General features: G+C 45.3%; 1 protein-coding gene across 1 annotated transcript in view; it reads right to left on the bottom strand.

Annotated features, from left to right (window-relative positions):
- The window catches only part of LOC119164430 (uncharacterized), a 596,281-nt gene that overhangs the window by 9,365 nt on the left and 570,208 nt on the right, over nt 1–16,708 (bottom strand). Inside the window, exon 2 of the mRNA XM_075893088.1 lies at nt 13,199–13,376. Coding sequence (XP_075749203.1) covers nt 13,199–13,376 — 178 coding nt within the window. The remainder of the gene's footprint in view (nt 1–13,198; nt 13,377–16,708) is intronic.

Consider the following 16,708-nt stretch of genomic DNA (forward strand, 5'->3'; position numbering starts at 1 on the left):
GAGGAGTTCACCTATAGAAAGCGGAGACCTTTCCTGTCGAGCCATCTTTTTTTTTCTGCCTTTCTACCATGCACTATCGTATTTTATTTTCACCTGGAAGCTCTTTTCCGTGGTCCCACGGAGAACAAGATTTCGTAGCATCGAGCACGTATTTCGCACGCGGCTTTCCGCACGCGCTGTGAGCGAAATTCTGGCAGTTTCTCTACGGGGCCCGCCAGCTCACACTTCTCACTTTGTGCTCAAGCCACCTTCACTTGGACTCTTCGTCTGCGGCTGATTACAACGCTACCCATTTTTTAATCACGTTATAATGTATGTATGTATGTATGTATGTATGTATGTATGTATGTATGTATGTATGTATGTATGTATGTATGTATGTATGTATGTATGTATGTATGTATGTATGTATGTATGTATGTATGTATGTATGTATGTATGTATGTATGTATGTATGTATGTATGTATGTATGTATGTATGTATGTATGTATGTATGTATGTATGTATGTATGTATGTATGTATGTATGTATGTAGTTAAGGGTGCTTTAGCCACCACCCCCCCCTCCCTGAAGTATGAAAGAAGGTGTTCTACCGTGGACAAGTAATGAAAATTGACGTTTTTAAAAGCCGTCAACAATTTTCTAATTTTGTTTGCGTATCTATACACGCACACATAAAAACGCACGTACGAACCTACATAAACTATGGCTGAACTCACCCCCCCCCACTCCATCCCTTGAAAAAAATTTCTGGCCACGCTACTGGTACGTATGCATGAAGGTCTCAGTTGCACGATTGGTTGGGACGCACACGCCTCAGCTGAAAGGCCCCGTTCGAAACCAGCAGGATATGGCACCGAAACGCCTTTGAAGCAGTTCCGGCGTAGCGAGTGCAACTTTCACGACGCACGTACATCGTAGCACAAATACGCAGGCTACATCCACCCTCTCGGACATTCCGTGTCTTCGCTTTGCAGCAGAAGGGTCTGTCCATGCAGCAACATATTGGGAGGCCTTGGAGCCCACAAAGCAGTCCCCGGAAACGGTCAGCCCCGGGAGACTGGCCATCCGGCCGTTTGTTTCTTGCTCTGCAAAGAAAGCGGCATAAAAAAAAAAACCGTGTCTACCAACACTGGGGCCCGTCAGTCTCGGGAGTATGCCGCATACCGGCCGCGCGCACTTGGCGAATGCGTTCCCTTGGGGCTTACTTGGGAAGTCCGACGCGAGTCAATTGGAAAGCGCCACACCGACATCTCCTCCGGGAAAGCCAGAGCTTGCCTCCACATCCCGTGTCCGCCTCCTTTCAATGCGCAGCGTACACTTCCCGGCTTCCACAAGTTGCTGATATTTATTCATGTTTGTTTGTTGTCTCGCTTCGATTTGGTGTTTCCCCTTAAGGCGCACTGTTTTTGGCATCTTAGCACATGCACATATATACTCTCAGCTTCACCTTATCAAGAGGAAAGCCATGCGAACGTAACCTCTAGCGAAACCAGCGCATCGTGCAAAAAGTAACATGCCCACTCACGCGCCTCGATCTAAGAGGTGCGCGAGAGCGTTCACTTCGTCTGCGTGACGTTTGTGGGACTGAAAAATTGAAAAAAAAAAAATAAAGAGACCGACGCTCGCGTGACTGGGCTTAGTCACATAACCACTCGCTCTCCTGACTGGAGGCACGCGAGCTTCACATCCACTTCTTTACCGCGTTAGTGAGACAAAGAAAAGACGTTGGCGTAATATGATAAAGCCACACCAGGTATAGCTTTTGCCTTCGAGTCCTCTTAGGAGAATGTGCCCCGCGAGTTTTTCAGGCAGGCGGGAAGCATTGGGCTTAATTCTTTAAGTAGGTGGACGTCATTTAACCGACGAGAAACGTTCACTGTTTGCAGACACCGTCAGTAGCGAACACGTTCAGCAAGTTCGGCCACTGCGGCGCATCTATAGATATTACGCGCACAGTCGGAAGTCGGCGATTGCCTTCGCAGTTTTAATGTTGATTGATTTGTGGGGTTTAACGTCCTAAAACCACTATTTGATTATGAGAGACGCCGTAGTGGAGGGCTCCGGAAATTTTGACCACCTGGGGTTCTTTAACGTGCACCCAAATCTGAGCACACGGGCCTACAACATTTCCGCCTCCATCGGAAATGCAGCCGCCGCAGCCGGGATTCGATCCCGCAACCTGCGGGTCAGCAGCCGAAGTTTTCATGTTGGTGGGCATGTTGCAACAGATACGACGTGTTTCATGTTGCAGCTGGTGCATATCAAAATAGTTATTTGCACAGAGAAGAGGTCCACGCTTTCATTAAAGCACGCTTTCACGACGTAGGACAACGTACTCGAGATAAAACGAAAGGAAGAAACACTGGTCAGTGAAATAGGAGGGCAGTCAGCACATCCGCTCTGTCCAGCGCACTGACGAACACCGCTAGACGTGACGTATACGCTTGGCTGGCCAGCAGTAGACTTAAGGCTCTTTGCACGAATTGAGCAGTGTCCCTCTGTATTGCGTACGGCGGACTTTCTGAAGTGGAAATTACCACATGCGGACGAGAACAGCGAAACCATTCTATTTCAGCTAACTGAACAATTTGCTCGGTGTATTCCGTCCCGTTCGTATTGTTTTTTATAAACAGCGCTATCACCAATATTACTTTTTTTTTAGCGTGACCTCCTGGTAAAATGGCAATTATGAATGCAGAAACCGGAGGCAGGGCGGGAGTTGTGGAGGGGTAGGGAGCTGAAAAAAAGCAGCACCACGAGAAAATGTCAGAGAGGAGCTCATTATGTAGGCATCGGGAACTCCTTCATATAGTGACTGAAATACATATTCATAACAGTATTCATGCCGCCAGGAAAATCTGCGCATTCTCTCGAGAGCGCGACAACGCCTAACGACACGGCGGGTCATTGAAGCTCGAAAAATAAAAGCCGAAGAAAAAAGAATTTACATATAACAAGAATGGTGAACAAGCACTAGCGCAGGCGCGAAAAAAAAAAAAAAGAGAAAACGTCGAAGCGAAATGACTATGCCCTGGTTCAAGCGAGGGTCGTTATTTTTCGAGTTCCTTCCAGGGGCAGTTCGCAGACGACTCATTTGCTTTGAAAACTCCCTAACTGCTGCGTCCTCCTTTCAGCCTCTTGCCTCGTGTCACGGACATATCTTTTCGTTCGCTGCTCCCCACTGGAGGCAAAAGAGTTCGGTGAAATTCGCTAAGCTGTGACACTATTTCCTCGTTTGAAACCAGTGTTTGGAGAGCGGTAAAAGAGAAAGCCAATAAAATCGCAAGCTATAGAAGTACAGCTGCATAAATTCAAACGATCACTGTTAAAAAACAAAAAAAAAAAAGAAAAAGCGCACACGCTCGCACAGAAGTGAAAACGACCGGCTTAAATGCAAACTTTTTTTGTTGTTATTCTGCTCCACTTTCTTTTTCTTTTTTTTTTTCACGCTATGTCACCTGCTGCGAACAGTTTTCAACTTGACGGCTAGCTGTTCTGGAAAACTGGGAGAGCAGCAAGTTAGTGAGGGATAACAATAAGGGCGAGAACGATATTTGAGAGCCGGAGCGCAAAACTGTCCATGCACGGCGCAGCCGTCGTTAATACACGACTCCCAACTTCTCTCGGCGCAGCACTCGGGCACACCGCCGAAACACCGTGTGCTATTTCTTTTTACTCGCGGAATTATTCCGCACGAGAGGAACGGGAACCGGAGAAGGAAATTTTACGACACGACAAACAGTAACCGAGGTGATTCGAACGATGCGCGTTGTGATACGTCGAACTCTCCATGATACTCCTATAGCTATCTCGGGCGAGTCCGTTTACGCGTTGTTAGGCGTCAAAACATAAGTCCCTAGAGAGAATGAGCAGGAATGCTATGATAAGGGAAACAAACGTTACCAGCATCCAAGAAGCCTTATTTTATTATTAGAGCCATTTCTTTCTGTCTGACACCATATACCCCCTTCTTATAGCACTATATAACGCCACACCAACCCGGCGTAGACTGCTAAAGAGAGGTTCCTAATATTATCGCGGGACACATGCTCCAAACAGGCAACATAACAGCCTCAACTTTATGTGCTACAGATTTTATTCTTATAAACAAAATTCCCCTCCCGGCCGAAGCCGATCATCCCATTACACACAAAAGAGGGCGATTTTGAAAAAAAAAATGAACAGATTAATAAATGGATACGATCAGAAATACAAAAGTTGCCGTAATGTCGTGTATAAAAGCGCGCAATAAAAAGAAACCATGCAGTTCTGATGACATCCCGCACACATGTGGCTGCGCGTGAGCTTCCTAAAACGCGTATTTTGATTCTGTTTTACGTGTACAGTGCATATGGCTTTTAATTATGCTTCGCATGCACTCTGCGCGATACAAATCCTACCATCGGATACCGCTAGTTTTCGTTAAGCATCCGCTCATGCAGTGTACATCCGCTAGAAAAACGGGTCAGTGAAACTGGACACTGCGGATGAAGGCTCGCGCGATAAAATTATGAAATAAAATCGTAAATAAATAATACTCGAACGACTGGTCCTCACATATTTGCGACAAAGGCACTACACCAGCAAAGTACAACACACACGATATATTATATATAGCTGTAACTCGAGTGAGTTGTTTGTCGATGCGGCTTAACCGGCGACCTTCGTGAGACGAAGGTCGCGGGTTCGATTCCTACCTCGGCGACTGCATTTCGATGGATTGTTGTTGCACGACCTCTATGATCCTTCATACAAAAACGACCTCCATACAGAAACGTTTTTCGCGATTGTATCCGTTATCCTTCGCGCTTCACGCTGAGCCACATGCCGCAGGGAAAAGACGTGCCGAGTAACTTGTAAGTCGAGTTCATGAAGCTGTTGAAACTCTTCGGAACAAAATGCGCTCGAGTCATAGCCATATGCATCGCCGGTTCACAAAAGAATGCGGTTGTTGCTTCTGTTTCTGAAATCGACTGGCCTCGGCAACCGAGTGTAGTCGCAACAGATAGCCCAACGTGTGCTGCACTGACAGCACTTTCCTCTCCTTCTTATCGAAGGGTAGCAAATCAGACGCGCGTCCAATTTAAGTCTCCGCCTTTCCGCTAGTTTATTTCTGGTTTCAAGTTTGCTCCGGTGATTCGTTTGGCACTCGGCAAACAATTTCACAAACGAAACGCGGTTTGAAATGCATGCACTCCGACGCGAGATCAGCGTTTCCCGACGTGGCCTTTGTAAAGTTCTTTCCCGTTTCTAGTTTGCTCAGCATTTCCTCTCCGTGTGGAAACACGTTCCACAAGCAAATCCTCTTCGAGCAAACAGATCAGGGTGATGGCTTTGTCCTTCGGAGTCGAGCCTTAGGATAGAGAAGGGGACAACTCTAACATCTGTGTTTCGTTCTGTCTCTCTCTCTCTCTCTCTCTTTTTTCTTCCAAGTCCGTCTTCGTTGTGGCCTCCAATGACTCTAGGGCTCAAGACCCGGATCAAGACTCGAACGCGGACACGTGTAAGAATCCTAGGAAGGAGACAATGTGTCAGCGACCACGGTAAAAATCAGAGGCAAAACACCCAGACGGGATCTCCTTGTTTACGTAAGGCCAGCTTTGACAGGCAGACAAGATAAAAAAAAATAAACGCCATACAGTAGAATGACGGTTTATTTTTACTTTTTCGTTTATTTTCTTTAGAATACGATATTTCGCTTCTTAAAGGATTTGCGCAGCCGCTATGCACGTGCGCGTTCAAAACAGCCAAGTTAGTTCTCCGGAAGTACGCCCTACACCAGGCAAATTTTAAAAAGCGCACGTAAGACACCTGCTTAAAAAGCGGTATGCACGCTAAGCAAATTGATGAGGCTGCATATAACGCGTAAGCACGCTGCTGTGGAAGTCATAGTATGTATATTTACATAACCTGTCGTGACCGAAGTTAGGCAGATGTCGCAGTAGATGTCGCAGTAGATGTCGCAACACTCTTACAAGTCTGTTGCCTGTACATCGTTACGCTAGGGCCATGTCTTTTTTTTTCATATTAGTACTTTGTATTGTATATCCGATACCTTACAGCGATTAGTTGCCTTCGTATGCACAGTTTTCTTTTCCGACGCCAGGTACTCTACGGCTAACGCAGTCTTCCTTTTGTACACAGAGGACGGCTGAAAGTACCTATAGATTATACTTCGAAGATGATAAAGGTGTATGTATGATTTATGGCACAAAAATTAAGGACAGCGAAGGAGCGCCGATAAATTATTGCAAAACTACTAAAACTAGTAACCAAAGTTTTGATATGCCTCTCAAGTCCACCATCTTCCATAGAAAGAAAAAAAATATAATCATCTGCTAATCATCACCAATAGATTATTACAAAACTACTAAAACTAGTGCCCCAAGTTCTTGTCTGCCTCTCAAGTCCACCATCTTCCATAGAAAGAAAAAAATATAATCATCTGCTAATCATCACCAATAGATTATTACAAAACTACTAAAACTAGTGCCCCAAGTTCTTGTCTGCCTCTCAAGTCCACCATGTTCCATAGAAAACAAAACAAAATAGAATCATCCGCTGCATATACCAGGAGGTCCTGTGCTTGCACAGGAAAGGGCCGGGTTTAATGCCGCAACATAGGATTGGCTTTTGTCTTGCAGCGGGCTTATAGTCAGGCTGATGATGATCATACCAGGAGGCACTTTAGAGACAAGTAAGGCTTTCTCTGGAGTCTTTATTTTTTTTTGTTCTCCTCCTTCTGCGCACAAGTCTACATCGCACAGGTAAAAAAAAATCTAAGACAACCTAAGGCAGCAGAATATTTGGACATCCATGTATTCGACGAACTTCGCGCACAGCCTGCCCGAATGTCTGCAAGTCTCATGGCTTCCGCTAGATTGCTACAGCCCAGACCCCTTTACGCACACTTTCCTGATATTCTCGCATTCTAGGCTAAAGGATCGGCGAAGCTATCGTATAAATTGCATCAAATGTTTGCTGCTTCCGAAAAGGTTGTCCCTTTAGCCCTATAAGTACGCTCTTATATATTCGTTAAGGCAGTCAAGCCACTCTTCCAGCCACAAACTGCAAGACAGAAGGAACGAAAGGGAAAAGGCCATCAAGGTTTATCGACTGTTTCTCTATGTGCGCTGTATTATTGGTTATTTGCAATTCGAGCACCATACGCATCCAATATATACTGGTTTTTGCTTAGCCGGCAAGTAAACGCTGATATTTGCCATCAATCGCAAAAAAAAAAAAAAAAAAATGAAATCGCCGTTTCGCGGGAAGAACAAGTCGTTCAAAGGGGCAGTAAGGACTCAAGGCAGTAGATTACGTAAATCCCGCAGCCTTAACTCATAGCGCAAGTTCCAGTAAGCGTTTCGCTTGCGAACCTAATAGGGAGTTTTAGAATACCGTTTGCAAGCGCTGCGGGCGCTGCGGGCGAAGCGAGCGCCATAAGAGTTTTAGAATTGCGCTTGCCCAGCTGCGAACAGCAACGCACGATCGCAGCGACACGTAGCCTCGAAACCAGCGCTTGCGGGCCACATTCGGGCCGCCATCACCACACGCGATTTCGGATTTTTTGCATGCGATCCGCGAACGCGAACGCCGACTCGCGTTACGACGCATGCGCAGTGGCAGCGACCGCAAGGGCGCGCGCGGTGCGCTATTCTAAAGCTCCCTAATGCCATCGAAAGCAAGGCATTGTTTGTCGTAAAATACGCAATAGGGAACCGCAAACCTTTGCGGCAGCAACGCTGACGTATAGTGAGGCGCACTGGCGTTCATGGAGCGCTTGCGCGAAAGCGCCGAATGCACCGAGCTGCCACAGCTTTCGCACTTTCATAGTGGCACCACTATCTAAACACGCATAAGATGACTTGGTCACGCGGGAATGTACGCGGCACATGCTCGCTCAAGAACGGGCATGCGGCGAGCGCAGGCCCATCATGCACCGCTAACACAGCTACCCGCCACAGCCCTACAGACGGTTTCAAAATTACAAGCGCTGTGCTCTGAAAAAACTTCCGGTCACCTCATTTACCAGCTCGTAACGTCGAAACTGAAAGGACGTTTTCACGTTTTTTCAAGTGCAAGGAACGTATTTTATTAATTTTTCAGATAAAAAGAACGTGCGTAATGTTCAAGGCAATCTCTGGTAGTTTTCATGTAGCTCAAAAAAACATTTATTTGAATATATTTTGCCAAATGATGGAAAGAAAGTGTAGAAAATCAGCGGGCTATTTTCTTACGCTCTTCTTGCCCGCCTATGCTATTCAGAGACATCGGTAGACGAAACCGGAAGTCATCAAGGGTCTGTACTTTCACTTCGTGCGTACGTACAACCGCCATCAGATGTTCGCGTGATTCAACCTCGCGAAGTGGCACTTGGGTATGAAGCAATCCGTATTGAAGTCTTCGCAACAATTTGCGTCAGCTCAAGGTGCGCCTAAATCAAGGGACAAGGGCGATTTTCCTTTTGCTCTCGGAGAAGTCTAACAGCTATATATGACCTAGAATCGAACCAAAGACTTCGCGATTATTAATAGCATGTCCAGCGCTATAGCCCCGCGATGGGCTGATTATATATTGTGTTTTATATATTTCACAAACGAACAGTGTTAGCAAAATATTTTTTTTTATCTCGGCTCCTACATCTCGATGCGCGAGTACCTTCGCATTCAGCCACTACTGAGATGTGGTCGCTGCTGCAGGGATACAAACGTACGATCTCGTAGTAAGCAACAGAAAACCGCTGCCATAAAGTATAGTTACTGAGGGAAGTGTCATTTTTTTCTTTTTTTTTTAAATCTCGCAAGACATTTTCTATTCACTGCTCAATAGCCACGGCTGTTTTCAACAACTCCGGGCAGTCCAGACGGCCCCACGAGACGGCGGTGAGGCTTGGCCTTCCCCTCCGGACGTGGGAGCGGCCCTAGCCTCCCCCAATGAAAACTGGGGGATGACTTTTTCGGGAACTCAATGAGTTTTAGTACGTATCTACGTTTTGCGCACGCTATAACCACCACAGTACACAGCCGTCCATGTACTTTCACTGTACCGACATTGAGTGATATCTTTCCCCTATACTAGCTATAATAATTCCGTCCCATAATCCTCCCATACAGTAATCATTTAGTCCCATAACGAGAAAGAATGCGACAAAAGTGGAGACTGAGCGGAAGCCTATTGCTGCAACAGCCATTCATCAAAGATCGTTCCAATTCCTTTTCAAATTTAAGCAGTGTTTCTTAACTTTGTGAGTTGTTTTATCTGGCCGGAGAACAAATATTTTGCTGATACATTAGCTACACAGAAATATGACCTTAATATTGAACATGTAACTTGCCGTATTGCGAATCGAATGCCCAGAAATGAACTCCGCTGCTTATTCATCTTGCGTGCTTCTTGTAAAAGGCTGTTATCGGCTGATCGCGACAGCTGTTAAACACAGACAAATTTCATGCAGCCGCTTAATTGGTTTCACTTGCCCAATTAAACAGTGAAGCCGATTTCAACGTGTTCCAAGAGCGCTTGCGAAAAAAAAGAGATGTGGTCCTTTTTAATTCTTGTGCACAAACAATATACGCTTGTCTTCCGATGAGGCAGCAACAGCATAATCAATTTTACTGAAGGATAACGACGAAGAACAGCAAATATTATGACGAACTGATGAAACATGTTTTTCCGGAAAACGTAAGCATGTCGAAAACACAGAAGCTGCGCTTCGTTTGTTACAGCCAGCAGTTGGAAACGTAAGGCGTTTTTTTCTGTTTTCTTTCGATTTCACGCAATTATGTCTGCGAATTTCAACTGCGCATGGCGATGACAGTTTTTCGAACGCGCTGTTATCGCTTTAACGACGACTTTCGACAATGTTCATTAAACGTCTTTGTCGTAATGCCGTAATCGGTAATTCGAAAAACGCAGAAAAAAAAGAAAGAAGAAAGAACGACAAGGCCCGTTTTTATCGATGGTCGGTGCGAGTACATCATTTATACAGGGGACTACAAAAAAAAAAAGGAATTAAAAATTAAAAACAAAACTCACGCAAAAAAAAAAGCACAGTATAGAGAAACTGACATTCTCTAGCAATGCGTGGGCATCGCTTTCGCCTGCGCATGTTACGGCGCTATTCGGTTGCCTAGTTTTTACTTCTGTGTCTACCACCCAGAAAGAGAAACGAGCGCGCAGAATCATGCGAGGTTACCAAGAATACGAAAATAAAATCGGGAAAGTTTTTCGTCTCTCTCGGCGGCCAACTCGGGCGAAAGGCTTGGTGCGAATCCAAGCGTAAAACTGTCGCCGAACGGCCTCGCGAAATGGAAGCATTAGATGCGCTCTTCTTTTTTTTTTGTCCACGGCGCCTGCAACGTTCACCGCTTCTTTCTCTCTTCGTATTATTCCACGCCGTTAGACTTTTCTGGCAACATGTCTGTGTTCAGATGCACACAAGTAGATAGAGAAATTACAAGCACACCGCGGGTTTGCTCGTCGTCGGAAAAGTTTTTCTGTTAGTATACTTTTCCGGAACACTTTGATGTCTCTGACGCTTGAACGGTGTCATCGAACAATTATTCCCGCTCTTCTCCTGCAGCCTGCGCTCGCCTGTTTGCCTTAACACGTTCGGGATAAAGCATACAGCTGCACCAAAAGCAGGAGAAAAGAAAGCGAGAACGATGCTACCGTGTGGCGGTTGGAAGCGCCAATGCAATTATGATGCTTTCAGAAGAGTTAGACGGCAAAGTAGAAATCATATTATACTTTCGTCGATCGCGAAGTGGTGAAAACAAACAAACAAACAAACAAACAAACAAACGGGGAAAGGACGACAAAGGTATAGTTCAACGATGCACCACCCGATATATTCCGCAGAAAAAGGGCATCCAGAGCTATACGAAAAGTGCTGGAAATAATGCGCATTTTGAATAACTTCTGCAGATTGTCCGCACGTTCTTATTCGTCGGCGTCCAACACCGGTGCCAATGTACCGCGAGACGCAACATCGTATACCGTACGCATACATAGTATATCATCATCATCATCATCATCATCATCATCATCATCATCATCATCAGCCTGACTACGTCCACTGCAGGACAAAGGCCTCTCCCATGTTCCGCCAGTTAACCCGGTCCTGTGCTTGCTGCTACCAATTTATACCCGCAAACTTCTTAACCTCATCTGCCCACCTAACCTTCTGTCTCCCCCTAACCAATTGCCTTCTCTGGGAATCTAGTTAGTTACCCATAATGACCAGCGGTTATCCTGTCTACGCGCTACATGCCCGGCCCATGTCCATTTATTCTTCTTGATTTCAGCTATGATATCTTTAACCCCCGTTTGTTCCCTAATACACTCTGCTCTCTTCTTGTCTCTTAAGGTTACACCTACCATTTTCCTTTCCATTACTCGCTGCGTCGTCTTTAATTTAAGCTGAACTCTCTTTGTAAGTCTCCAGGTTTCTGCTCCGTAGCTAAGTACCGGCAAGATACAGCAGTTATATACCTTCCTCTTGAGGAATAAAGCAATCTGCCAGTCATAATTTGAGAGTGCTCGCCAAATGTGCTCCACCCCATTCTTATTCTTCTAGTTACTTCAATCTCGTGGTTCGGCTCCGCGGTTATTACCTGCCCTAAGTAGACATAGTCTAGATTAGATTTGAGGAAGGAACGACAGAAACTGATACGCAAGAAGCCAATCAATGAGCTAGCACTGAGAGGGAAAGTACAGGAATTCAGAGTCTCGTTTCAGAACAGGTACTCGGCTCTTAGTGAGGAAACCAACCTTAGCATAGATACAATGAATGATAATCTGACGAGTATCATTACGGAGTGTGCAGTGGAAGTTGGAGGCAGGGTAGTTAGACAAAACACTGGCAAGCTTTCCCAGGAAACGAAGAATCTTATTAGGAAGCGTCAAATCATGAAAGTCTCAAGTACAACAGACAAAATAGAACTGGCAGAGCTTTCGAAGTTGATTAACAGGCGTAAGGTATCCGATGTAAGAAGGTATAACATGGTGAGAATTGAACACGCTCTGAAAAACGGAGGAAGCGTCAAAGCAGTGAAGAAGAAACTTGGGATAGGCAAAAATCGGATGTATGCACTAAGGGATAAAGAAGGCAAAATAACTACCAATATGGATAGGATAGTTAAAATAGCGGAGGAGTTTTACAGAGATCTGTTCAGTAGCCGGGACAACTACGACTTTAATACCATAAGAACTAGCAGTAACCCAGATGACACCCCACCAGTAATGATAGAAGAAGTCAGAAAAGCTTTGGAGAGCATGCAAAGAGGCAAAGCTGCTGGTGAGGATCAGGTAACATCAGATCTGCTGAAAGATGGAGGACAAATTGTGTTAGAAAAACTAGCCACCCTGTTTACGAGGTGTTTCCTGACGGGAAGGGTACCAGAGTCTTGGAAGAATGCTAACGTCATCTTAATACATAAGGGAAGAGATGACAAGCACTTGAAGAATTACAGGCCGATCAGCTTGCTCTCCGTAGTATACAAGCTATTTACAAAGGTAATTGCTAACAGAGTGGCGAAAACATTAGAATTCAATCATCCAAAGGAACAAGCAGGATTTCGAACAGGCTACTCAACAATCGACCACATTCATACTATCAATCAGGTAATAGAGAAATGCTCAGAATATAACCAACCACTATACATAGCCTTCATAGATTAGGAGAAGGCGTTTGATTCAGTAGGAATATCAGCCGTCATGCAGACACTGCGGAATCAGGGCGTCGATGAAGTATATATAAGCATCCTGGAAGAAATCTACAGGGGACCAACTGCTACCATAGTGCTTCATAAAGAAAGCAACAGAATACCAATCAAGAAAGGTGTAAGGCAGGGGGACACAATCTCCCCAATGCTATTTACCGCGTGCTTACAGGAGGTTTTCAGAAGCCTAGAATGGGAACAGTTAGGGATAAGAGTTCATGGAGAGTACCTTAGTAACCTGCGCTTCGCCGATGACATTGCATTGCTGAGTAACTCAGGGGACGAATTGCAACTCATGATTACGGAGTTAGACAAGGAGAGCAGAAAGGTGGGTCTTAAAATTAATCTGCAGAAAACGAAAGTAATGTACAACAACCTCGGAAAAGAGCAGCGCTTCGGGATAGGTAATAGTGCACTTCAAGTTGTAAAAGACATAGTATATAGTCCATGACTAAACGAGTGAACTCACCAACACGCTTCCTTCAAGTCTTTAGGGTCCGATGCGTTAAACGCCTTCTCGGTGACGTGCTTCTTGAAGACGTTACTGCACAGGCTGGTCTCCTGTATGGCTACGTCTACGAAGCAGGTCTGCGCTGGCGGTGTGGGAGGCAGCTTCGCATCCTGCACCAGCGTCACTAGCGACCATGCTGCAAATCAAGAAGAGAAAGGAGCTGTTATAGAGGCGCGAATGTTAGCCAATACACTAATACACAAAGATGCGGCGCTTACTGAACGCGAACTCGATTTAGTTCGTCAGCTTATGCGATTCGAAATTTTATGCAAGAGCCAGATTAAGTCACTCATGAGCGCGAGTCTCTTAAGGTGGACAGCCGACGTGAACGTACGTGCGAAGCCATTCAGAAATAACACTGTATGTACAATAACGTGCGTTACCTCATCAAGGCAAACTTTACCAAGCTTGCCTTGCATAAAGGCGAGCTTAATGAATTCTTTACAGACGTTCATGTTAGCAGGTGAAAAACTCGTTCTGCACAGTACCATCAACGGGAGGGCAATTGCTGGAAAATTAGCTCGTGCAGCACCTCCTGCATTTTAATTTTTTTGCTTCTGCAAATAATCGCAACCAGATAATTTTGTTTCTTCACGTGAAGTAAGCGAGATCTTATTTATATTGAGTAGGCAGGGGCAAAGTATTAGGTTCAGAGTTTATATTTGTTTTATTTAGTCTCATTAGTTGACGCTTAAGGTGACGTCCAATCACAGAGGCGTGTTTGCGGTCTTAATATGCGTAATCAAAGCCCTTTTCGAAACAGACAATGCAGGCTGCCTTCAATTACAGCCAGATTTTACATACTGTCCGAGTTGCATGCAGTGGCGTAGTTGCCACCCTTCACTTGCGTTGCATTATACGCTTTGCCAACGTTTGGCCAATGCGTTGCTACGCGTCGACAGTGTCTTTGCGAGCGATTCTTATCAAATTTAGTACGGTCAAGGTGAAAACCTCAGATACCTCGTCAAACGTGAAATTAGACCATCGGCGGCGTCAAACACGGGCGATGCGGAAAGTAAATAAAACGTGATGGCGGCATCATACAATGTCATTGCAACGTCACACAACAAAAATTCCCGACGTTATCATAACGTCATGACGCGTCATCTTCGCTCGGTGAAAGGTGGGCCAATCACAGAGGCAGATCACAACCACTTGAGGATAAAGAAATATCTCGAAAGGATTTGATTTGATTTGTGGGGTTTAACGTCCCAAAACCACTATTTGATTATGAGAGACGCCGTAGTGGAGGGCTCCGGAAATTTCGACCACCTGGGGTTCTTTAACGTGAACCCAAATCTGAGTACACGGGCCTACAACATTTCCGCCTCCATCGGAAATGCAGCCGCCACAGCCGGGATTTGATCCCACGACCTGCGGGTCAGCAGCCGAGTACCTTAGCCACTAGACCACCGCGGCGGGGCAAATATCTCGAAAGGAAGACGAGTAAGAAACTACATCGAGTGGGAAGAAATAAGCTGACGAAGATGTCTTCCGCATTCCAGTCGTCTTAGGTGACCCCGTCAGTTTTGAAGTATATAATATTATATAATAAACTTACAAAAAAAAAGCACACAGACAGCGAGGCAGCACAAGCAAGCTGACAACTGCCGCAGAGAGGGGCCCACGTTCGCCTATTCTTTGGGAAGCAGAGAATAGAATTCAAAGTTGAAGAAGGCAAGAGGTGAAACAAATCAAGAAAGCCCGTGACAAAAAAACACAAACAACAAGCAAAATAGAAACATATAAGAACAGCTTTGCAAGCGGTATCCCAGGAGGGTTTCGCGAAGAAAAGTTAGCAGCGCACGAATACGTTGTTCACGTCGAGAAGCACAGCGGTTCGCAAACAAGCCCGTTATAACATGCAACCGTAATTCAAGCCCAAAGATCGCCGACAAAGGCTCGATTGAGGCGATATCACTACCTATAGCTCCGGAGGCCCCGTCCACAGATTTTCCCACCATGGAAGTCTGCAAAAAACATTACCCGAACACAGCTGCCTCACTGGCTGAGGAACTTTGACAAGCCTTTTACACGTCTCATAAAATACGAAGGTTGACCATCGGCCGCATTAACAAGAGTGATGCAAAAAAAAAAAAAAGAAGATCCAGCGAGTTTTCTTCATTTGTATCGGTGTTTCGCTCCACGTAACCTGAGACTTGCCTATACCTTAGCCGCAATCCGTTGACATGCTCGTAACTATATGCTCGCATTGCCCCAGTTGTAGTGTATAGCAGGCTAAGAACAGTCATTTCTCTCCGCCTTTTCCCGTCTCTAAACTTTTCGTGCTCTGCATCAATCGGAAACACGACATCGCAGCGCTTGGCTCAGCGTTTAACCTCGTCTCTGCCGAGAAACACACGCAAACGGACAATAGCCTCCCTATACGGTTAGTCATGACGTCATCGATCGCCCTATATGCGCGCACTGCCCCAGCACAACAATGCTAAACATATATACCGTGGGCGACCTGCTTCCTGAACATTGATATCTGACAAGGAAAGCGACCTCACACGCAATGAAAAGAAAGGAAGATAGTATAACGGCAACTGACCAGCAGGGCTATAGCAGTCGATAAGGTGGGAGCCCGCTAAGTACTGCGGTATAAAGGAAGTTCCCGAGTATACGCTTGTACACGCTTACCATATACAAAGTATCAGAACCTCTGAAACCTATGCACGCCATTAACTGCGTTCCTGCTTTTAGGAGCGAAGCTCCTTAAGGCGTGGGCTGTGCGTCCCCTGTATGTAGCCACCTCTCGTGGCTACATACAGGGGACTACATACAGTGGCTACATATATTTATTTTTATTATATCCTATTCTAGAACACCCGCACTCAGTACCTCACTTTCAATTCGTAAGCTGTACGTTATACAGTATCTCCGATACGAGCGATACTCGCGCAAGTATACCTCGATACGTCTGATCAATATAGAGCCTTAAAAAATGGTCACGCAAGCTTGATCATTACTAAGAGCAAAACAGTTAAGCGGAACAAAGTTTAACGTCTGTTATCCATGTATACATTGCAATCTGTGCACGTGTTCCTGTAGTTCCTATTAAATGCGATGTAAAGCAGTTTTGATTCATTTAAGCGCTCCAGAACATTTCCGCTTCACACAGCGTTTATCTAGCTATCATTCTTTCGTGGGTTACTGCCCAACTTTTTGTCTACCTTATAAACCGTAAATGATCAAAACATGAAAGTCTAAAAATACACAAAAGCTATAGAACACCAAACAAGGGGAGCAGGTAAATTAAATTTCTGTTTAATCACAGTGAAATTGAGAAAACTGTATATTCGGTTTAATAGAATATTTCTGCGCAGTAGTGTACGTTAAAAGTGAACCATTATCTTTTGGCCAGCACGGGCAGTGTTCCGTCCAAATAATAAGAAACGGCGCCGCCGTTTCTTTCACAACGCGAACTGTACTTAGTCTATACCGTTGACGCGGACTGCGGCGGAG

This window comes from Rhipicephalus microplus, chromosome 1 (genome assembly GCF_043290135.1).
Source record: "Rhipicephalus microplus isolate Deutch F79 chromosome 1, USDA_Rmic, whole genome shotgun sequence".
In the NCBI taxonomy this organism is placed as follows: domain Eukaryota; kingdom Metazoa; phylum Arthropoda; class Arachnida; order Ixodida; family Ixodidae; genus Rhipicephalus; species Rhipicephalus microplus.